Raw genomic sequence first — 24,943 nt, 5'->3', positions numbered from 1 at the left:
CATGTAGGAAAGCTTGCGATATTGAATTAGGCGCAGTTTATCATTTAATATGAGCTAGAAGCAGCAATAGAGTATTGAGTCAAGCTGAGCTAAACCCACGCTGCCCCAAATGGAAGCTAGCCCAGTCAATCACTACACCATATGTGACATTTTCGATATCATAATTTGATATTGGGGATACCTGTACATTGGGAGCATCAACAATAGATTTGAAGTGAACCTTGTGAAGACCGGATTGTTTTCAATGCAGCTCTTGTATTGAACCACGTTCAACGTTGCACGTTTGTTCGTTGATGTGCTGACATAATTTCCAGCAGGTATTTCATAAGAAATATTTTTTTTTGTTGGGAGGGGTGGGGGTGATATAGACAGACACAGATGCAGCCACGCTGTCAGACAGGTCAGTTTCACTGTGGATGAAACCAGCTAAGCTTCATATCAGCTTGGCTTTGTGGTTTTATTGCACCAAGGCTCTCTGCTTTACATCTAAGCAGGTGGAGAAAAGAGGCTTTGCGATTCATCTTTCATTTGGCTTCTCGAGATGGCAATGATTGCGTTTTAGACAATGTTTCTATGGGCTTTTCCTTTTGGCTGTCATTAATCATGTCACAAATAGCATTCAAATGGCTTGTTGTCGCTAATAAGATGTCTCAGCGCTCATTTTGCACAATGCGATAGATAGAATGAATCCTACCTGGTGACTTTGCCACAGCCATGTGTGAACTTAACTAACATTTGCAAGCTCTCATCATTTGAAGGAGCGGCTCAGCGGGACACATACGGGGGTGGTTTTCTCTAAAACACCCCCTCCCTCCCACCCAGCCGCCCTCCCTGTGCGCTTCCAACGGACAGACAGTTATGTAAGAGGAATGAGCCAAAGGTTGCCTCGTCTACCAAACAGCCAGAAAATCCTCGCAGACAAACCCAGCGGCGTCAAGGATAGCTGGCCCCTCTCACCTGCTGATTATGAAGGCTGCTTCTCTCGATATTAAAAACAATAATCCGTTCAGCTTCTGGGACGACAGATAGGAAGATGTAATTCATCATCTTAAATACCAGAGATCTGAGGGCATCAGAACCAACAAATCAATCATGAGCATGATCGAATTCAGAGTCGGAGATAAACAGTCCTCAACTTGAAGCAGTTATTAATAAATGGGCAAAGTTCACTGTTTGATGTATGAATAATTATCACGGTCTTCAGGGAGCTGTCCAAAACAAACTGCGGAACGTTAACCTAAATGATAAGCGGTGGGATTGTGGGGGAGGCAGAGTTCACAATGTGTACCTTCCTCAATCCATAGCCTCTGCAGCTACCACTTGATGGAGATAATGAGCACTGAGCCATGTGACACTGTGAGAGACAGCATGGTAGGTTGCGACACTTTTGGAGATAATCTTTTGCACCGTTGTAAAGGACAAATCAAATGGACCTTGACAGCACTGAATATGCCACTATGGAGAAACTACTGTTGATTGGGCATGAAATAGTTTGGTGTCTCAATACGTAAAAATGACGTCAACAATCGAAATCTGAGCGACATCCACACAGATCACCAATGCACAACTGCTACGGACAGCCTTATTCTGCTCAATATGACACAGACATCGGAAATGGAGTTTAGAACATTCAGAGACACATTGTAACATCTCATGAAAATAACTGATCGTTCATTCCATCCAAAGTGCATTCGGGAAATTGAACCAGATTCCCATTCCTCATCTGCCTCTGCTGAGTATCATTACTGAGTAGTCAAGAGTAGTTTACTCATTCTGTTGCTGTGTATTTTTTTTTTTCATGTTTCACTCATTAAATCGTCTGAGGATGCAGCGCAAATCTTTAACAACTGCATGACTTCCCAAAATAGCCACAGGTGGACCACTTAAAGGTCCCCACAGGCCACACAGGTGGGCACCATCTGTTGATAAAAGTACACGCACACACAGCAGGTGACCCAGCGATGGCCTTCATAAACACCAAATGACCAAAACTTTTAGTGAGGGCTTCCTGTGCAGTTTCTTCCATTTTTTTTTCTTTGGCCTTGATTCCCTCTTTTTAATTCATTATACTCGCGATTTTTTTTCTTCTAAGTTTAGCCTATGTTTAATACGGCCTGCTTGGGAAAAATCTATCTATAAAGGTGTGAGTCAATATGTATGCAAATTTTCTCTTTTTGATGAGGGCTCAGGAGCAGATAAGAAACTTGAGGTAGGCTTTATAATAAAATACGACTTTATAATACATGATTAGAATAAACTCATGCGTTGTGCCGAGCCTGCAACCTGAACAGGCTTGTAAATAAGCAGACATTGTCAAATAATGACTGCATGGATAAAGAAACCACACACTTGGATATTAGAATAAAAGTACCGTATTTTCCGCACTAAAAGACACACTGGATTATGAGGCGCACCTTCAATGAATGGCTATTTTGTAATTTTTTTTTCAAACATTGGACGCTTCGTATTAAAAGGCACAATCTACAATGCCTCCAGTCGATGGTGCTATGTTCCTTCCATTCAACTCGAGAGGCGTTCATGACCGTCTCTGAAAAATGTAAATTAACTATGACTGTACTTAAATGAAACTACGAAAATTGAAAATAATGCATCAAAACAGAAAATCAAGCGAAGAAATAACAAAATAAATTCTATATCCCCCCTACAGAATTTATTTTGTGATTTCCTCGCTTGATTTTCTTCATGGTTTCATTGAAGTAAGAATTAATTTACGTTTTTCGGAGGCGGCCATGAACGCCTCTCGAGTGGAAGGGAAGAAGGCAAGGAGACGGACAATGACGTACAGTACCTATATTTGTTGAGACTGTGAAAACCATTAATAAAGTCTGCTTTAAAAAAAAAAACACAGCTCTCCTTTTTTCAACAAATACATGTAAGTCTTTGTCCGTCTCCGTGCCTTCTCTTAATCCGTTCAACTCGAGAGGCGTTCATGACCGCCTCCGAAAAACGCATTGGCATTTCCTTGATCATAGCGCCACGACTACTACGATCAAATGTCAGTAGTAGTTATTTATTCCTTTGTTGTGTATTCACAAATTATGAAATCACAATATAAATTCTGTAGGGGTAGCTATGGCTTTATTTTGTGATATCCTCGCTTGCTTTTCAGTTTTGATGTACTATTGTCAATTTTCGTAATTTCATTGAAGTAATCATTAGTTTACGTTTTTCGGAGGCGGTCTTGAACGCCTCTCTAGTCGAACGGAAGAAGGCACGTAGACGGACAAAGACGTACCTGCATTTGTTGAGAGTGTTTTAAAAAATGAACACCACAGCTCTCCTTCTTTCGGAGCTGCAACAAAAACTTATTTAATAATGCAGCGACACAGTTCACTAAACCAACAGCAAGTTATAACATTGGAAGCATGTCTCCAGGAAGGAGCCATCTTGGAGTCGACGTATTACCGTAATGACCATACAAAAGACGCACCGGATTTTAAGGCGCTCGGTGAGCTTTTAAGAAAATGGAAGACTTTTTGGTGCGCCCTATAGTGCGGAAAATACGGTAAATGTATCTGCTTCTTATTAGCACAAAGTGCGACTGCATGTTGGGCCCAGACACAGACGCACAGATGGAGCTCTCTTCAATCGCACAGTGCTCCGAGCCAGAAGGGAAAGCATTAATAAGGCACCACAGTGTATCAGTGTTGCTAATTTGGCAGTGTTTCATCACAAAGTCTCTCAGTGCAGTTATCAATTAGAAACAATTAAAAAAGCCATTCATCACTCTTTCAAAGGAAGTGCAGCGGGAGGCTGATACAACATCATCAAAATAATCACAGCTCCTGGCACTCATTAACCGTGGTATCTCTGAATAAGGTGCTGGTGCGTTCGCGAGGAGATCACATCTCCACCTGGCTTCACCGGTTGAAGTGCCGCCGATCAAACCTGAACAGAATCTGCGCAGGGATTGGACGGTGCTGGGAGGAAAGCAGGACAAGAACAGTTTTGAGGACAAGCTGTGGGGAAACTTGGAGACATAATGGCGCACAAACAAGCCTTTCCGATAAATCTTGGCGAGTGCCCGTTTGGCATGTGTCTGCGGCAGTACGAAGCCATGTGCTGCTCTATCTGTGCGCTCTGTTTATTGACGCCCGTTTTATTCTGGCCCAAAAACTCCCAGTAGATGCTTTGTTGGTAACCACTAGCAACAAGTTCCTATGAAAATAACCTCAATGCTATATTTTGTCTGCATAAGGTTCAGCAACATCAGGTAACAAAACCTTTACAAGTTTATAAATTAATACCAAAGCACTCAACCCCGGAATGTCAGGCCAAGTTAGCCAAATAAAAGTCTGAAGGCAGTCATTTCTGGATATATGAATATTTCTTTTTCCTTTCATCAGCAATAAAGGACAGGTTATATTTTGATGGTACTCATTTTAGAAACGTTTTTCTTTGTGTGTTCAATGCTGTGTAGATTAATTTATTTGTAATCTCTCCATTTTTTTGTCGAACTTGTTTAGCGTTGCAAAAATGTCTAAAAACTTCGGCCGATTGCCACTAAAAAGTATATGCCCATCCCTACACTTGACACTAAAAATATAAAACCCATCGGCAAAATATTTTCGATTATGTGGAGCGACAATGACGTTTCTTCATGAGAGCTCACATTTGATGTCAATAACATTCAAAATATTATGCTGATCGCTTTCATGCTGTATTTTCACAGGTTGAAGTGGACACGAGTAGAGCAGAGCGTATGAATTTGGGGGAGGACTGGTCACTGTTTTCAGATACTAGGTGACAACAGATGAATGAATATGATATGTCAACATTCGGATATTATTGTAATGTAATAGGGACACATAATCAGATGTAGGGCAGTCAGTCAGTGTATATGGGACAGGTGTGCCACAAATCATGAACGAAAAAGAGAGATTGGCTCTCTTCTCCTGTCCCATGTAAGTCCGCTTCAATTCCAAGCCGCGACTCCCAGTTCCACATCCGCGTCGGCGCTCTGCGCTGACGCTCCTTTCTTCTCATCGTCGGCTCCTCAATCCATGCATCCATCCAGCCACATCAGGTCCGCACGACGTAACAACACCATGTGACAAAACAAGACAAAAACAACAACAAAAAAGCAAGGCTCTTAAAGAGCACTTGCCTATCTGGGCGCCATCTTGGAAAAAAAAAAGTCCGCGGGTGAATGCTCACACTGACAGATTTGTCAGGGAACGCCCCCGTTTGAAGGGAGCTCCACCCAGAGTGCGTACATTTCATCAAGGTGTCTCAGTGGCACACTTAAGAAGTCGATGGGAGAATCAACCAAAAAAAAGGTGTGCAGCTCTGCACCTTTTCTGACTCAATGACTCAGTGGTAGGGTGACCGTCACCCAACCCAGAGGTTGGGGGTTTGAGCCACGGCCATTGCGACCATGTCGAAGTGCCCTAGAGCAAGCTACTGACCTCCCTGTTTCTCCAGACGCCGTGTCATCACTCGGTAAAAGAGGAAACAGTGTAAAGCGCTTTGAGTGCCGGACGTAGAAAAAGCGCTATATAAGTGACAGCCCATTTACCATTTAGAACATAAGGGAGAATATGCCCCTTAGTCCCTCACCTTCAATGCGCATCAATCAGTGCAGCTTCATCCATGCAAGTGTAACCGGAGAGGGGAGGATGAGGGAGACACAAGCATGGCTTCACTCCCCCATCTCCCTCTCCTAATGAAGCTCTGAGGTAATCAAATCACAGTCCACACAGGCAGATGGCAAACAAGGGACACTGGGGCCTTCGAGGTGGATCACCCACCGTCCCCTATTCTCAAATGAAAAGAGAAGTCTCCATCACATGGTGTGCCATCTAAGATATACCAATTAAAACACTTAACTGATCATTAAAGAATCAAAAAAGGAGACACAATGGTGTAAAGTCAGGCTCAGTCAATGGTTGAATCATTTTGGAAAAAGTTTTTTTTAAAACAAGAAACCTCCCATTACTGACCTTATACAGAGAGAAAACAGAGGACCACATCCACGGGGCAAAATAGGCTGTTCTATGTCCTCCAGGGAGATTTAATAAAGACAGGTTATTAGAAATGAATATTTTCCATGCTCTCCAAATCAAGGGGTTGGCCTGTCTCATTTTCCTCGCTCGGCAGAGCAATCATACCCACGAATCCTGGACACAGCAAGAGGCTGGGGATGGCAGAGGAAGAAAGGTAATTCAATCGAATTCAGTTTTATCTAGATTGGTGCAAATCACAACAGGGGTCTCCCATCACGGCGGAGAGGAGGGGCGAGATTGCAGATGACCTGGTCCAACAGCACTGAAACCTTTGAGGCCCCGTTTTAGGCTCTGATGAGCTTTGGGAAAGATTTTATCATGGACATGTGAAAAGTCTGTCTGCGATTCTAAAACACCTTAGTGGTCAAAGGAACACTTAGTAAGGACTCGGTTTGTACATTTTTCCCATGTATCGGATCTTTTTGGCCTCGTGTGTTTTGAATTCACCACGAGTGAGCAATTAGTCCCTTTTGGATGCAAAACTAATCAAGATATCTTTCGGTGTAGTAGGCCCATTGGCTTTTGGAATAAAAAGAGAAAAAGGTCACATGAATAATTCTCAAGTAACTGAAAAAAAGGTCACTTAAGTACAGGTTTTTTGTTTTTGTTTTTTGTTTTTTATTCTAAATGTGGACATGAGACTCGGCTGCTGTTAAGTGCCGAGCTGGATTTATTCTGTGAGACAGAGGGCTGTTGGTTATCCCAAAAATCTCCTCTTAAAAAGAAAAAAAAATCCTCAACCATTTGCCTTAACACCTTTAACAGAAAGCTGGTGTAACTAACTAGAGCAATGGTTCTTTACCTTTTTAGAGGTACCGAACCCTAACAGCTCATATGCACATTCACTGAACCCTTCATGAGTGAAAAATAAATACATGTATATTTTAGAAATTCAAGATATAAAAAAACGCATTTATTAAAAACAGAAAAAAGTTTCACGAGATAAGTATACTTTTTTTTTTTTTTTAATTGTACGACGTACTATTACAACAGTCACACGTTGACTACTAAGCGAACTAAATTTCCCACAGCACTGATTGGACAAGCAATGCCATGTGATCATCTGCAGCCAGTGATGGCAAAGCGGGCGTGTCATACCTAATTAACATGTTGAGTCGCGTGCGTTTCACCCTCCATGGCAGAGGCTCCGTCGACTCCCTGAGACCGACTCACCGAACCCCTGGGTTTCGATCGAACCCAGGTTAACCACTGAACTAGAGAATACAAACAATATAAAATTGCTTTCTTGACTGACATGCTTTTAAAAGTGGCCTTTTCATCCTTCCATTTTTCTGCATGCGTCCCTCAAATGGAAAAGTTTGGACACCCCTGTCCTAGAATATCACGTGGGAAGCAATTATAATACGCATGATGGAAAATAAATGGTGAAAGTATCGCTGGTGAATAAAGGACAGGATGAGTATGGGAGAGGACAATTATAAAATCTACTAGTACTATTATTAATACAAGTAATGTGTGTGCGTGTGTATGAATGTGTTTGACTGCAGTTTACACCCACATTTGCTCTGCTTTATATACTGTGGTTTCCGAATGGATAGTGGAACTGAAGCAATAGGAGGAGGTTTTACATCAATCTATTTAAAAAGATTAGTAGGTCTCCATCTCTGTCCGGCTCTTAGAATGGACAAGGTCTCACTACAATGCCTGTGGAAATTTCATTATGGTCCGTCTGTCCCTATTCGGAAATGTAGGCACACACATGCATGCAAGCACGCACACACACAGTATGTCGGTGGCCTGAGTGACACAACTTAAAAATTGATGAGCTGATTCCCTCTCATTAATAATAGCTGCAGCACCGATGACTCTGTGAAGACCACTCTATGTGCATATGTGTGCGCTTGCATGTGTGTGTCTACGCATATGGAAGAGTGCCGGCACACAATGTGCGGGCCAAGTATTTGTTCAGTCTGTCATTGGCGCATTACGCAGCAAAATCACTCCAAGAGGATTACTGACATTGCAATATGGAGGTAAATTAAATGGGGGTGAACTGTGAGAATGCTCAAGGTTATTATATTATGATAAAACAATTGTCAGCATGTTTGACTGCCAGCATTTGAACGTGCGAGGGAGCAAAGAGGACGGGATCGTTGGTGTGCGGATAATACGAGCAGAAACAAATGATGGAAATGGTGTCGCCAGCTCAGTTGAGCCATACACGAGGTGTAAGAGACACAGCTGGCTGAAAGGAGTTTAGTACTGGACCACACGCACACACGCACGCACACATCACAAGACCAGCAGCAGTAAGCAAGATTAGACATTGTTTGCCTGGTTGTAATGGAGAACATGACACCTCCTGCTAAGAATAGGAACAGCAAGCCAGGAAAGGGGAGAGACGAGCAGGTTGCAGTCGGAAAGGGAAGTGATGCTCTGTGTGTCCTTTAGAAATGATGAGTCAGCAAACTACACTAGCAGGCAAAGCCAGAAGAAAGACATTCGTAAATGGGAATGTGAAAGGATTATAAGTTCCCCAACTGAATGGGAACATATACATAGGTTTTGAAACAGTTACGGTATGTTAAAAGTAGGCATGGGCCAGTTCCTGCTTGGAAGGTTAACTGCGGTTTTTAATGGGTAGTTTAAAAAATCGTGTTGTTTTTTTTTGAGTCATCAAGCAAAGTGACAGGACCCTTTCCCCTCCCGTTGTTGGAGGGAGCGGTGAGTGAGCTTTTCCCCTTGTCGCAGCAACGACAGCGCCAGCCATCACTCTTCGACAAGTTCAATCCAGTTAACATACTTATATTCCTCTTACTGTCAAAATTCTCCATTGTGCTCTCCAGATTTTTCCATTCACCTCTCGACTGCTTCACTCTGCCAGTCAGTCATGGCCACCTCACTTGCCATTCTGCTCACCTGCTCGTACAGGTGCTTGAAATCAGCAATCAACCACTAAATCGCTCCTGCTCACTCATGTTTTGCCAGATTGGGTCATGAGGCTTGACAATATCTGCAATTGGCTGGCAAACAGTTCAGGATGTCCCCCGCCTACTGCCCGAACACAGCTGGGATAGGCTCCAGCATGCCCCTTGTGAGGATAAGCGGATCGAAAAATGGATGGATGGATGGATGGGCTTGACAATACCTCAGCTACCCATAACTACTTTGTGGTGTTGTGCTGCAACAACGCCACCGTGTGAATTTCTCGGATGCGCTACCAGTGGATTGTGGACATTAACAGTGGTCTGGTAAACTGCATTTGGCTTCAACTCTTATTCGTGACAGTAACGCTGTCTTGAAAGCAACGTTTTCAGCAGGCTACGAGAGCTGGTGTGTCTCCAATTGGTGAAATAAATACACAACACGCACGACAGAAGCAGCTAACTAGCATGGCCAATATCATTTCATGTCTACTCTGACATTACTTCACAAAATTCAGGAGAGCAGAGAAGTAACTCATGTTCTGAAGAATAAGTACTTTCACTATTGTGTTACTTTTTAATTTTATTTTGAAAAAAAAATATCGAGAGAGTATTCAATGGAAAACCCATTGTTTTTATTAACCCATAATTTCAAAATAATACATTTTAGAGCAGCAATTGCAATACCGTGACGCTGTAATTCTTTTGCTCACAGCTATCACACAATCAGAATCTGACGCCGACCTATGCCGAGTTGAAAGGCATGTACAGTATTGACATGGAGAGAGCGTGAGAGTGAGGGATAATCTCAAACATGGAAAATCACTGAGCAGTTTCCGGGGTTTGATTTCTTGATCAAAGGCTTCTTGGGTGTATTCAGGCAACAAACTCCACTTCCATTTTCCATTTTGTTCATAAATAATGCATTCAACTCGGTCAGACCTTCTATAACGTGTGCTTCATACATACCTCTTTGCTACGATGGCTGCTGTGGACATGGAGTCACCTCAATCTTTCCCATATTATATAAAGTGGCAACTGAAACTGGACAATATCTAAAATGTCGTACAAAATTTTAGAGGTGTAACCACTATCACAGCCAAAATGCTGGATGAGTATTTCAGTACAATTTTCCAGATATGTTATTCGCAATAAATGACACGGTGGTTTGTAATTCGCTTCAACTTTTCCATCTGTGCATGTGTCGGCGTGTGTGCGTCCCAAACTGTCCCAGAGATGATGGGTACGCCGCTTCTTAGGTCCACATTATTTAGATGCCTCTGTATGACTTGAAATAATTGACTTTTAGCTGGGCGCACAGTGTTGGACTGGTTAGCATGTCCACTTCACAGTGCAGAGGTACCGGGTTCAATTCCAGCTCTGGCCTTCCTGTGTTGAGTTTGCATGTCCTCTCCGGGTACCCTGGTTTCCTCCCACATTCCAAGAAAAATATGCACAGTAGGCCGAAGACAGCTGGGATAGGCTCCAGCACGCCCGCGACTCCCATGAAGATTAGCGGATTCGAAAATGGATGGATGGATGGAAATTTGTTCATTTGGGGATCGATTCACATTCATCAACGTTTCAATCGCAATACAACAAAGAATCAAAGAATTTCCACCCAACCTAGTTTCGCTCAAGTTTGAGGGGTTTGCTATAGCTAGTATTGGCTAGTACACCACATGGTGGAGTTTCCTCTGCATTTTATACGGTAGGAAGTACAGTGAGGCATTAAACGGAGTGGAAAATGGATGTTTGCCTCGAACCACCTATCACCACAGCCAGCCTACCTTTCCACCTCCTTAAAAGCTACATCTCATCCAAATGTGAGCAGTGTTACATTTGTTTTACAGCATTAAACTAACATCAATATTTTAATTCCATTTAATTATTTGCTGAGGAGATGGTCTGAAAAGGCTAATAATTTGGAGAGACACATACTGCAGATGACAGAGAAGATAGGAAAATAGTTTCTCCCACTCCATAGTTTCTCACCACTCATCCATTGGTTGCTGCTGTCGCCGTGGCGACTCTTCGGCTGACTACAGGTGATGTAAGTCACCTTATTAGTGCTGTGCTAATATATACTTCGAACGCGTAAGACACTCCAACCACCAAGGTTTTAATTGGCTTCTATTATTAATATTTCATTCTTTAAGTACAGCTTTCCATTCACTGACTGTTTGTCACCCCTTTGGCTGGTCTCTTACATTGTACGACTTGGAATGTAAATGGAACAAATTCATTTTATGTGTATGGACTGTGGTCTATTGTTGTGGTCAGCGAACCTTCATCTTTCTCACTCCCCACTATATCACAGATTTTCAAGCATTTTTCAAAAATCTGTTTTATTCTCTATGTACTGTAGAAATAAGGGAGCAGAAGGGTAGAGCGGGAATGAAAGTCTTCTTTTTGTTTCCCTGAAGTGATATTATACAATGATCTCCCTTTTTTTGACAGCGGGAGAGTGAGACCAGGCACAAATGAGCATTTCAAGTGTGTTTAAATAAGTTGGAATGTATTTAAAGGACGTGGGACAGTACTTTTTTTTTTTTCCATAATGCATGCGTCTGGACCGTATCACCTTAATAAATGGAGGTTCAGTTTAAATGCAGATGAGCCTGCTAATAGATACGTGTAAACCTGATCAGTTCTTGCAAGCCACGTTAATGATGCAAGTTGATAAACAGGGAGCAAGATTTTGACATTTTGTCTTGACACAAATATGTCAGCTGAATTCCCCTGTGTACACTTTTTGGACTGACTAATGAATCCATTCAGAGGGCATGTTTAGAAAGCGAGCGTTTTTGCAAATAAACAAGGAGGGGAAAAAGCAGTGTGTTGTGAGTGTGAGGGAGTTATATAACAGCAGTGGAAACAATTTTGATGTCAAATCTCAAGCTTAAACTTTGTGGATAGAAAAGAAAGTGTCAAAAGTAGGATGCAGGTGAAGCAAAAACAACTAAATTAAAAGAAGGGATGCGGAATCATTACACAAGAGTCGGCCAAATGTCACTCAGGAATGCCTTTGCGCAAACTCACACAGACGCACACCTGCCAGCCCCGAGGCTACCTCCAGGACAGAACAGGTGATGGCACTGAAGGAAGAGAAGGAAAACGGCGAAGAAGTGGGAGGATTTCATCCGACATCATGCTGTACCTCCGCTAAGAAGACCTCATGAAGTGATCCACACGAAGCATCCCGGTGCCACACTGTGCAATTCACGCAATAGAGACATGATAGAGCAAAGGCTTCTCACATCTAAACCGACTATTCCAGAAACTCAAGTTTCTACTTTTGCTTCTGAATAATGCTCGACAACAAATTGACTTTTAACAATATCAACCAATGTAAAATAATGAATAATAATATTATAAAGAATAAGATAATCGGGGCAGCTCGGTGATCAACTGGTTAGCATGTCCACCTCACAGTTCAGAGTTGCGGGGTTCGATGTGTGCCCTGCAATTGGCCGCCAGCCAGTGTATGGTATACCCGAATGCAGCTGGGATTGGCTCCAGCATGCCCGCAGCCCTGGTGAGGTTAAGTGGATTCAAAAATGGACAGATGAAAAAAATAATCGGATTGAAATAATGACGGACTGACGATGATGGGTGAGTGGCCGGGCAAATTTACTAACGTGCCCACCTTTGAAAATAAAGGGAAGATTTGAATTGACGCCTCCTGACCGTATCATGGGGCGAGTTGTAATTTCTCATCTTTCAAATGGTATCTTAGCTTTCCCTTAATTCAAATGAGAGGTCATGTTTAGATGCTTCGAATTCTAATTAATTGTCTTATCTCGCCAATTTCAAACCCTGTGCAATAATAATAAATTATATTGTAGAAACCTATTTCGTCTGACTTACCCACACAGAAATAAAGACTATTTTTAAGTGTGTGACACACACACACACATACACGCGCACACACACACACACACACACACACACACACACACACACACACACACACAACACAATGTGTCCCCGCAGTGTATCCTGATTAACAAGATGGTTCATCCGCATCCTCAGGCGTGGGTCAATCAGCCGCAAGGATACAAATCTCTCCCCGCTGGTGATGGTGAAGTCCACCGGCCACTATTTATTGGCAATCTCAGCACTAACTACCCAGACAGAGAGAGCAACACGCTTGCCACGGGTAGACACCAACATCATGTCCGCCTCGGTGTGTGACTCCTTTAGCTCATGTGTGTGTGTGTGTGTGTGTGTGTGTGTTTCTTCTTTTAATCATCAATAAAGAGTATGATGAGATAAATACAAAAGAAAATGAATGCATTGGGAGATACCGTATCATACGAGTTGAAATTGTGTGAGTGGGTGTGTGTGTGTGTGGGAGTGTGTGCGCGTGTGTCGACTGAGTGGAGGAATGAAAGCCACAAACTTGCTTGCAAGCTGGAAAATGTCACACTAAATCTGATCCGAACAAATTAACTTTTATTTTGTCTGAAATGATTAGTGGAAGCTACTTCATGAAAGCAGCTGCCTGTGTGTCTATTAATATAATTGGTACGATGCTGGTGGATTCAACCGCATATAACAATATTAAATATTAGGTTGCCTTGACCCAGCAAAGATCTTATTTTTATTTCAGTTCTCATTTCTTCAAATCATAAGTTACAAAAGACCGACGACAATCTTGCTGCAACTTTCGAGAACTTTTAAATGTTTGTGTGTGGACCTCTAGAGGGTGGAGAACCATAGAGTAAAGACACTTCAAGTGAATTCAGAGATTTGTTTCAAAAGACAATACATGTTTGAAAATAATTACTGAAAACACGGGCAAAGATCAGAAGGTTTCCTGTAAGATCACTTCCTGTAAGGCGGTATCCCAGTGATGTATCCTACAATTCACCTAAAGCACCTTCTTCTTTTTTTATTTTTTTGAATGTGCCCTTTTCAGGACCGATATGAATTTTATTTTCATCCAGCATTCCATTAACTCAGTCGGCACATATTGTTCCGGTGTACACTGTGCACGGTGAAAGTAGAATATTTGCTGATGCCAGAGAAAAGTTAGTTCCTTTCCTTGGCACAGTCTGCTGCCACTATGATCCCAGTCTTTCATGCTATTTCCTGTCATCCCTCAAAAGTCAGAAGGAATCCAGCTAACAAAGTTTTTTTTAGCTCCGTGTCATTGGGTGAGCATCTCCTGATCTTACACAATCACCTCCTCTCCCTGTTCACATGACATGGACGACCTTGTCCCCCCAGCCTTCTTTGGACCACAGCTACATTTGTGTTTACACACTATTGAAAAGTGTATTTGGCGAAAATTCAATCAACGCTGTGCTATGGCATGTGCACTCTCGCGGCGGACAGCGAGACGCTCCAAAGCGGCCATGCACTACCTAAAGGCAAGATGCATTTACAATACAATACAATAATACATCCTCATTTATATCGTGCTTTCACAACAGCTGCAGCTGTAACAGAGCGCTTAACAAAACAGTTAAACAAGGAGTAAATGTGCCCATAAAAAAAAGTTAAAAACTGATATAGCATAGAAAATTTGATCCAAACATTAATTGAGAGAGTTTCCCGACTGTAAAATTTCCTTTGCCCTAGCATCGATGAAGACATATCCTCGATTACTCCCACACTTCTCTGAGGAGTGCCAAATTTAACACAGAGTGCACGTGTATGTGTGTGTGTTGGGCGTCTGCCAGTGACAGTGGTGGGAGGAGGGAAGTCACACGCCATCTCATCATCCATGAGCTCCTGTCCCCTGGGTTACCCATTACATAACGGATCCTATCACAGACCACTGACCACCCTCGGGGAGGCCCGCTGCACGTAACTGTCATCACACAGCACTACCTGCTGCTCCCCGCTAAACATGCATACACGAAAACAGTACTTTGAAGAGCATTATGGCATCTTGACAGACAGGCTAAGAGTCGGGTTCATGAACCTCATGTCATGCCTATAAAGGTTGTTGATATTAAACAATCTTTCCGGTTATGTTTAAAAACAGCTTTGAATACATACCCATCAAAACTCAAAATGGCAAAATAATTGTGATTGGCCAATTTCGACATGTCACAAAAACTGACCAACTGCAGCTCTTCTTTGCAGCCTGCAGCCAACTAAAGACCAGCCTGTGTGTAGTGTAGCTCTCCATCCCCCTTCTCTTAACACTGCACATGTTACAGACCAAAGCACAAACTGAATCATAACATACAGTTGTCATATGAAAGTTTACATACCCTAGGGAATGTAAACTTATCATCGAAACTATACAGTATGTTTGTGCTTTTGTGGTGTCAATTTAAAATAATGCGTCATTTATGTATCATAAAGGTATGAAAATTGGAACAAGATATTTTCTTTTCATCTGATTCAACAAGTAATACAAAATCCTGGCAGCTTAATCGATTCTTGACATAATCCTCGCTGCGAGCAGCTCCAAAAATTTAAAAATGTCAAACTAATTGTTAGGAATACCTAGACGAGACCCTGAGGAGGGCGCCTTGCTGCCTCATGAGGTAAATGTTGTAAGACAGTGAAAGTTGGAACGGATATTTATATTGGGAAAAGAATCAACAATTTGAACAAAGTAAATAATATATGAATTGCATTTGTAAGTCCGGTGTAAACGGGAAAAAAACCCCACAACTCTTCAGTCTTTCAATCTCGACCAGAAATAGACAGTGCTGCACTTAGTAGCATGAATTCAACAACAGGCAGCGGATTTCTGAGAACCACACGAGGGGCAGAAAGCTGCTAATCTTGTCAAAACACCATGATCGCTCTGATTATAGAGGCGCCCTCTCCATCACAGCTGTGATGAAATGATACCCCTTTATCTCTTCAAGGGTTCCCTACTTATCGCCCACTCTCTCGATGACAGACGCAACCCCACACAAAAACAATCCGTGCTTGGTGGTCACGCACTGAAGCGGAGGACCGTTAGTTCCACCCTGCTATTATGCGCGCAACCAAGCCCAGTGTAAAGGCGGCAACAGCAGTTGCAGTAGGCTGAGTTACGCTCAATGGAAGGCCTGCTGGGAGCCTCCTAGCAGGTGAGCAGCCGGGTGGGGGGGGGGGGGGGGGACACACACAGGCCAATCCACACTGCTGGACGCATGAGCGCCATCAGTCAGTCGTTAAACAGACGAGAAATAAAAAGTGTGCATTCAGACATGCAAATAAGACAAACACACACATACAAACACATATGCTTTGTGTGATAATAAGGCAGTTGTGCTCTACGGGGATCATGCCAGCAGCTACAGAGAAGGATGATGGAGGAAGCAGCTGGCAGCAGAAAATACTTCCCCTAACCATGCAGCAATTTCCTGTCGGAGGCACAGCTGAGCCAATGCACTTGTTTACCGTGTGATTGTGCGCATGGAAGAGGAGAGGATTTTGTAATTGATTAATACCGGTAGTAATTGACAAATCATGTTTTTTATTTTTTTGGGGGGGGGGTCACATGGACTTGTTTTCAAAAAATAATACGTATCATATATCCTCATGGCACAAATTAACACCCATGGTACCAGTGACAGGAGTGCATTTGGTAGCTGGCACCACTGTGCATTGGGAAATGATTCCACACTCAGGTAAATAAAAAAACAAAAGATGAAGAAATGTCATGGCTTCTGAGGCCAACGCAAATCTGGAAATTGTTTTGTTATTGTGTTTTGCTGATAACAAACAAGCAAAACCATAACCCCCTCTGAAATTTGCATCCGCCAGAGTCAATAAAACATCTGAGCCAGCTCTGAGTACTGCATTTTATTTGACGTATTTTTCTCACACAGTGGGCTATGTCTGAATATTTGCAGTGATGAACATTTAAACCTCTTTTATTGAAAAGGCTAAAGCTCATATCGAATCACGCTTGGTTAAGGCCGTGAAGTTTATGCTGTGGAAAAACACAGCTCACACATGCCAAGGACAAAGAGTACGTGCACGATATATAGCGATGGAATGTTCCTCTAAAACCACTCATTTTCGAGCTCAAAACAGCAGCCTGACAATGCACAGGACAGACGGCTCCTGATTTTCATCATACAACTTAGATGGCCAACTATCTTTCGGCCAAATAGAAAATTGGAAAAGACTCTTTCTTCAGACAAACATTGTGACAATGCCGTCTATAAAGACTACCGGTAATACAATCCGGTAGCAGGGAATTGGTCTTCAGTTCCATCTTACCTTTTTGATCCCTCTACAGATAAGGTGGGGGACACCGATCTTGCTCAATCAATCAATTGATTAGGGATTAGGTTAGACTAAGCTAGTCAGTGTTCTCTGAATGTTAATTCTTCATGCTACCAGTACACACTTGACACTTGTACACGGGACACTTGGTCGGAACAGTTTCGGGAAGGCCCTTTTTTGTTCCAGCATGCCTTAGCCCGAGTACCCAAATGTTCTGTGTGGAAGCACTCAAAAGTCTTGACTTCAAATCCAACACATTTGGAAACATTAGGGACCTCTGACTTTGAATCGGGAAAAAAAATGCCCTTAGGCACATTCCAATTACATTCTTGAACGGTTGACTACATTTACTCTTGCTTGCTTTTGCTAACGCGATTTCAAGGAGAAAAAATATGCATTTCTTCACAATTTTAAACAGTCCGCAGGTGTCTTACTAACATGTGGCACGGACAACTGCGCCAATGGCGAGCCCTGCTAAGTTAGAATGACAACCATTGGGCTGGCTCTCGCTGACGCGTTGCCGCCTGCATTTGGCTGTCTCCTCTTCCGGCAGCCAGCTGTTTTCTTCTACGAGCAAAAGCAGAACCCAGAATGTGGGAAAACAGGTGAGTGCCCAAAGACAATAAGATCATTATTTGTGGCGCATGGACATATGAGCAAAAACAAACACCACCAGCCCTGCGAACAACTTCAGTGAGCCATCAATTACGTACCGATGATCTAATGCTAATCTGTGAAGCCCATAAAACCCAATGCAGCTCACCACCACGTTGAGAACTCAGCTGAACATGACGTTATCATGGGAAGCAAATGTAGGTAACACTGTTAGCTCATGCTTTTCTCTGCCAATGCTGCAGCTCCGCTTACATTTTGCATTCAACAGTGGTTCTACGGTTGCACATTTGTACTTCAGACACACGACAGTATTTAACTATAAACATGAAAAAGTAAATGACACATATTGAGTCACCTTTAAAGTTTACATAAGCTATTTTAGCACCAACCTTTACATTGTATGCACTTATTTAAGCACCTAATGTTTCCATAGTGTAAGAACCCCAGGAAGAAACTGACCAAAAAATGATGCTATTTTGGCACAGGAGCAACAGTGCTATTAAGTAAAGAAGGTCAAAGTTTGCATTCCCAAAGGGGCTGTATCAAAATGAGAATGCTATACTGCTAATTACTCCTGATGAACTGGTTGGCACTGTTTGAGGCAGCTTTCATTATCTACCTAGTAACGTGTATGTGACAAGTGTGTGTGCGTGTGCGTGCGTGTGCGTGTGTGTGTGTGTGTGTTGCAAATTGCCATGTCGTAAGTCGCCTGTTAAACTATCTAACCAGCCTGATCTGAAACATGACTAAGAGGAGATAGAATTTGCTTTTTTTGAGGAGGCACCGATCAGAAGTCAGATACTGAGCAGGAGCCAAGAGCACCACTGGCCCGTTGTTCATCCCACCGCCAACCTCGTTTCAGAAGCATGTCAACGCTGGACTACATCACACACGTACAGCCAGATACTGTACATCTACCTGTATTGCACTTTCAGCCGGCCACAATCTCGCATAACACAGCAGAGAATATATGAGAAGAGCAAAAAAGTGCAGCTGCATGGGATCTTTCATTCACACCGGGTAATAGCAACACTGCCACTAAAATCAAGTCAACAAAAGACAAAAAAAAGCATAAAGAAACATTGGGAAAAAAATATATATATATATATACAGTATATAACCCAAGTCTCAAAATGTCACAGGAGACGTCTGCAAGCATTAACGGTTCTCTATGGGCGTGCCTTTTTCTCTCTTTGTGGTGTTGTGATACTCATTTCAAAAGAAGCTGCATCCTCACGCAGGGGTTTTAAGAGAAGTTTCGAAATTCGAGAAAGCAGCTATGATTTAAGAGGTACCAACTTATTCAAAAACCTCAAAACAAGAACAAGCAAGTGTATCGATCAAAGGTGTTAATCTGTGGAATAATTTCGGACCTGAAAATGAGTAAATCGCCTGCTGAGTTCAAAAATAAATTCAACAAAATAGTACAACCTACATCAATCAGTTAAAATGATAAATTCTAAACATTAAATATAATTATAAATCAGAACTAAGTTGATAAATAGAGAAAGGTATTGAAATATCCATTATGAATACAAGAGAACATTGACACAAGAGTGCCAGGGTGTGGATGTATATAATCCCGATACAAACCAAAAGTTGTAAAAATATCACGGTTAAGGGTGTAGCGGCATAGTATCCTTTTGTCGCTACGTCAGCAGGGCATGTAGGTTTTTGACTCGTGCTTTTCTTCGACGGGCTTTTCCTTTCCACGACGACGACAAGGAATACACGAGGCCGCCATCGTTGATCCAAAAAAAATGATTCGCTTTATTTTCTTGAACACAAATTAAGGCTTTATCAAAATGAAAAAATAAAACTTCTACAATACACTTAAACGAAATACGAAATCAGTTCACATGAAGTACGAAATAAGCAAACACGAAGTACGGTCAAAAAAAGGTGTTGCTCAATGCCCTACTGTCTTGCTAATCATGCTTACATAAATCTAGCCTCTTAACAGACTAAAAACAGGACAACCAATGGAGCCCAGATACTTCGATATTCTTAATAAATTTGTTCTAAATAAAATATCAAATATAAACCAAACTGCTTGCATCTATCCATCCATTTTCCGAACCGCTTGATCCTCACTAGGGTCCCGGGGGGTGCTGGAGCCTATCCCAGCCGTCTTCGGGCAGTAGGCGGGGGACACCCTGAATCAGTTGCCAGCCAATCGCAGGGCACACAGAGACGAACAACCATCCACGCCCACACTCACACCTAGGGACAATTTTAGAGCGTCCAATCAGCCTGACATGCATGTTTTTGGAATGTGGGAGGAAACCGGAGCACCCGGAGAAAACCCACGCAGGCCCGGGGAGAACATGCAAACTCCACACAGGGAGGCCGGAGCTGGAATCGAACCCGGTACCTCTGCACTGTGAAGCCGACGTGCTAACCACTGGACTACCGGGCCGCCTGCTTGCATCTATTAAATTCTAATTATTCAAAAAGCTACATCTATAATTTAACCAAATTTTCCTTATGGCTCTAACAAAGGGTAAAGTATGAGCCTTAATGGAGACTTCTTTCTTCTTACTTTTTTTCTTTTCTGATTGATATAAAAATGATTTATTAGATATAAACACATAACGCGGTAGGACTAGACTTCTTCCTACTCCCTTGAACATAATAACTGTGTTGATTGAAGACTGATTTCTTTCTTTTTTACTATTTTATTTACCTTATTTTCTGTCAAATTATTACTGTATATGTTTTATGTTCAATAAACAAACCAAACCAAACCAAGTCAAGTTAAGCAGCATCAGAAGACTCATGTTACCAGATGTGACGCCACTTATTTTGCCAAAGCTAACTTAGAGTGCTGAGTGTCACTGTAGTATTAACTGGTGTTCACTTAGCTCTGCACTCTAGCTGTTCATATTTTTATTTTTTTTGTAATTCATAATCCATCCATCCATCCATCCATGAATTTTCTAATCCACTTTATCCTCACAAGGGTCGTGGGCATGCTGGAGCTTTCCCAGCTGTCTTTGGGCAGTAGGCGGGGTACACCCTGAACTGGTTGCCAGCCAATGGCAGGGCACACATAGATAAACAACCATTCGCGCTCACACTCACACTTAGGGACAATTTAGTCTTGTAATTCATAACCAAGAACTAATCAGTATGGCTGGTGGAAGGGAAAACTTGGAATACATTATTTGCATTTCCATTGCTTCTTATGGGAAATAATATTTCTAACGGCTATGAACTGGGATCGTACGGCATCTTATATTCTAAGATTTTTTTTCTCTAGTAAACAGCACTCTACATTATTATACATTATTGTGTGAAATTTGACAGAAAATATGTTTCTGTCAATTAAATGTACTTTTTGAAATAATGATTTATTACTCTTGAATGTGTGACAATGGCGGAACAGTTTGACTACTGTAACGCAATATTAAGCTCTAAGGGTCATCGACACTCAAGGCCAACCCCCAAGGACCACATGAGAAGCCCATATGGGCCTGTTCTAAATATAGCACACCAATAATGGGACATTGTAATTACCTTGGTTGTCGACGTGACCATTTGAAAATGTAAATGCAGGCAGATGGACAAAAACAACGGGTTCCATATTGATACTGATCTGTTTCTTTCCTTGTTAAATCATTATTGATAATTATTGTAAGAAATATTTCACGTGATCTGTCCTCTCACAGATCAATATCATGATTTATTCAGAAAAACATAGTTAAAAGTAATTTGACCAAATAAGTTATTTCAGAAGTGTGCATCAAAATGCATTAATCAGTACCCATGAAATAGTTGGTGACCCCTGTTAAAGTACAAAAAAATCCAAGCTGTTATCGAAACTTGTAATGCAGGAAGATTCACAAAAGCCACGTTGACGATTGTGATACGTCGTGGGGATTAAAGGGAAAGCTCTGAATGACCCCGGCGGCATGCTGACAAATGCATGCTGGCACATGGCTGCAGTATCAACAGACATACACACAGTTAAGTGTAAGACACAACCAGAGCGAAGCGTGATAGGTTTTGACTGGGGCCAAAAATGGGTTGTCGGGTTGAGTCCTGTGGAAATAATGAGAACTCAAATCATAGCTCAAATAACATCATAAAATGAAACCATAGGAAAGTAAATTGAGGATGTGCGCGATAGTTGCTTGGTCAAAAGAGCAGCAATTAATTTATGGATGCCTTCTGAATGATAACGCCTTTTCCTTCCTCCTAGGACATCGATTCACACCTCCACAGTTCATGGTGCAAGGAACTGATCAATCCCGTTTCCCTCTTCATCTCCCCTTGCTAAATATAACCCCCCTTTCCTTTTATCTGTAGCCAGGAAATGAGTCTGGCATCCTATAACTGGCAGCAAATTAAACAGACTTTGTTGAAGGGCATCTCCAGAAATGATTGATTGATTACATATTAATTGTCTAATGCCGATGATTGATCCACAGGGAGGGATGAAAGACAATACGGGGGAAGGAAAGAGTAGAGAGGGTTGAGTTTTGAAACCGAGGCGCTGAATGTAAATGGCCTGAGTAGCTATAATGATTTCTACATTGTCATGACAGTGAGCGGATGTAACAGATCAACTTGCACTCTAGAAGAGTCAAGACAAACGGCAGAGAGATTGAAACGCCTGCTTGTCTGCCACATTTCAAGCCAGACATCTACGGAACTCTTGCCACACACACACACACACACACACACACACACACACGCACAGGCAAGGGCCTGCTTTATCCCACACTCTCGATCCACACCCCACTCTTCATTCGAGAGAAGGATGCAAAGGCAACAGGAACAGTCGGACATTGTGTGCATGGGTGTGCACAAGTTCTGTGTGTGTGGACATGCATGATCAAAGAAGCCGTGTCCGGTTACACCCTCGTTTTGCGTGTGCGTGTGTGTGTGTTTGCGTGTGCGTGCGTGTGGGTGCACGCGAGTATCTTGCGTCTCCGCGTGTCGCTGTGCAGGGTGTGTTCAGGTGTCAGCAGCATCTGAGAGCAGATCAGTGTTACTCCACTGCAGTGTGTCCTCGCTGGCTGTTCCTATGGAAACTTCTTCTTCTGTGTATTATTAGACATTGGAGTGTCATATGCTCCGAGTAGGAAGACACAGCCATTGCAAAACCCTCATTAGAAATCTCGTCTCGACTCCAGCACACACAGGGTGGGAGACCTGGTTGTTAGAAAATATTTGCAATGTTGCCCATTGTTGTCGGTATTATCTGCTCATCTGAGATTGACTGGGTAGCGAGGCGAGATCTCCTCATTTCATGGAGACGTCTACCAAATATGACATCACGTCATTGTCGTGCATAACAAATGAATCGTCTGCATCATGGTCACCACCAACGTCCACTTTATATTTCAGGTCAATTAAAATCAAACAAAAATAACACCGTTATTCCAAACTACTTTGCATATTCCCGGACGATGTCAGTAGTCTCCCGAACACTCCCACCCCTCGGCGTGGAGCGCATTTTTGGCTTTTGATGACGCATAGATCTGATGGATACAGATGAGTGCTCACATTACAGACACATCAGATACATATGCGCTTTCTATCCACAGGCCCAAGTTAGATTTGGAAAAAAATCGGAATTATACTATTGCTCAACCCGTATTGTTTTGTGTTTTTTGTTATTGTAAAGTGTCCTTGGGTGTCTTGAAAGGCGCTTATAAATAAAATCTATTATTATTATTATTATTATTCACTATGCATGGAAAAGAAAAATCGAATACATGTCACATATGGGCAAACAAATGGGAATCGACCTGCAGTGTGAACATAGCCTTATTCCCCTCAAATGTAAAGTTGTTTTGACCAACCTATCAAACACAAACAGTACATAACGCTAACAAGGAATCATAAATACACTTCTGTGCGTGTGAAATGCCAGTCAATAAACACGGCTTTTCTTTTTGAAGAATATTTTCACCTTCGAGTTGCATTCTAAAAAGGCACCATATCAAAGTGCCTTCGAGTTGGCTCATTTAAAGCCAAGACTCCATCTTTCACCATCATACTGATGAAAGCGTTCTCTGAACTGCTGCAGAGGTTCGGCCCGCAACTGAAGGTAAAATGTGTTCGAATGATATTCGTTGATTATTCATGGTGAAATGCAGCATAGGTTCTTTTGTCGCGTCTCTTCAGTAAGGTCACATCCGCTTAAAGCGAGATGAATTGCCTTCGGGCCAGGGTCATTTCACGATGTATTTGTATTTGAGTTGATTTCAGGGAAATACAATTTGAAGGAAATGTTGGACTGTAAGTGTGAATGAATTGATTTTAATAAACTTTGCTTATAATCATTCCTTTAATTATGCAGACATGTAACCTGTTTGTATTTTTAGCCCCTTTAATGAAACTGCCATCGCTGTTTCAACGGATGTAAAAATAAATACGAGCAGAGCAGGTTAATTGTGGAGGAGGCCAAAGCCACGCTTACAGCTCCATATGTCACACCTTTCCCTCTGCACAATTTATGTATAGTGTCGGCTGGACGTGTTTGTGCAGTGCATGTGAAACTTTTTCTTTCTTTCCCGTTCCTGCTGCGATTCACTGGATTTGTGTACAATGGTTATTTTGTGTGGACTTTGCTCATTTCATCATTGTGGTAAATGGGTTCACATTTCTGACAGTATCTGTAGTTTGAGGCGGTGTAGTGGGCATGATGTGGGAAGTGTTTAGGATCCCACTCGCGCATAACAAAACAGTTACACTGCATTTAGGGGTTTTGAGCAAGGCTTAGAGTCGTCTCTGCTGAAAACAAGCCCATGGAAAAAGAGGGAAGGGTAACGAAAACAGATTTGAATTGGAAAATCAGCTTTGATTTGAAAGATGCGAGTGCATCGAATCAAACTGAATCGAATCATTGCACTTTAAAATGTACCTTCCTGAAAATGCATCGCACCCCATGTATCGTGATATGTATCAAATAGTCTTTTATTGCAGAGATACACGCCCCCAGCAAACTCCCTAGTACACAGTATACACACGCAGACTGACCTCTGGAGTGGGAGTCTCCCGCTGTGCTGTCGATGGGTGGCTTCTTTACGGCTGAAGAGCGATAGACGATGTGCGTTCTTCCTCCCCCTGCCTCCTCCTCCTCAATCACTCCGTCACCTCTTTCCGCAGGCTCAATGAAGTACTCGTCTTGCTCCGTCCTGATCATACCAGCCTAAGAAATAGATAAGATACATTTCACGTTTCTTTTTATTATGAAACAGATGTATAAAA

The 24,943-nt window shown here is 42.2% G+C and overlaps 1 protein-coding gene across 2 annotated transcripts in view; it reads right to left on the bottom strand.

Annotated features, from left to right (window-relative positions):
* Window positions 1-24,943, bottom strand: part of LOC147208401 (A disintegrin and metalloproteinase with thrombospondin motifs 2-like) — a 129,878-nt gene that overhangs the window by 44,384 nt on the left and 60,551 nt on the right. For both annotated transcript variants that reach the window (XM_086134407.1, XM_086134415.1), the window contains exon 3: window positions 24,713-24,884. In XM_086134407.1, the coding sequence (XP_085990533.1) occupies window positions 24,713-24,884 (172 nt within the window). The remainder of the gene's footprint in view (window positions 1-24,712; window positions 24,885-24,943) is intronic.

This window comes from Hippocampus guttulatus, chromosome 2 (assembly GCF_054856545.1).
Source record: "Hippocampus guttulatus isolate MCC_2025c chromosome 2, RoL_Hgut_1.0, whole genome shotgun sequence".
Lineage (NCBI taxonomy): Eukaryota > Metazoa > Chordata > Actinopteri > Syngnathiformes > Syngnathidae > Hippocampus > Hippocampus guttulatus.
This window is presented reverse-complemented; position numbering and strand designations above follow the sequence as displayed.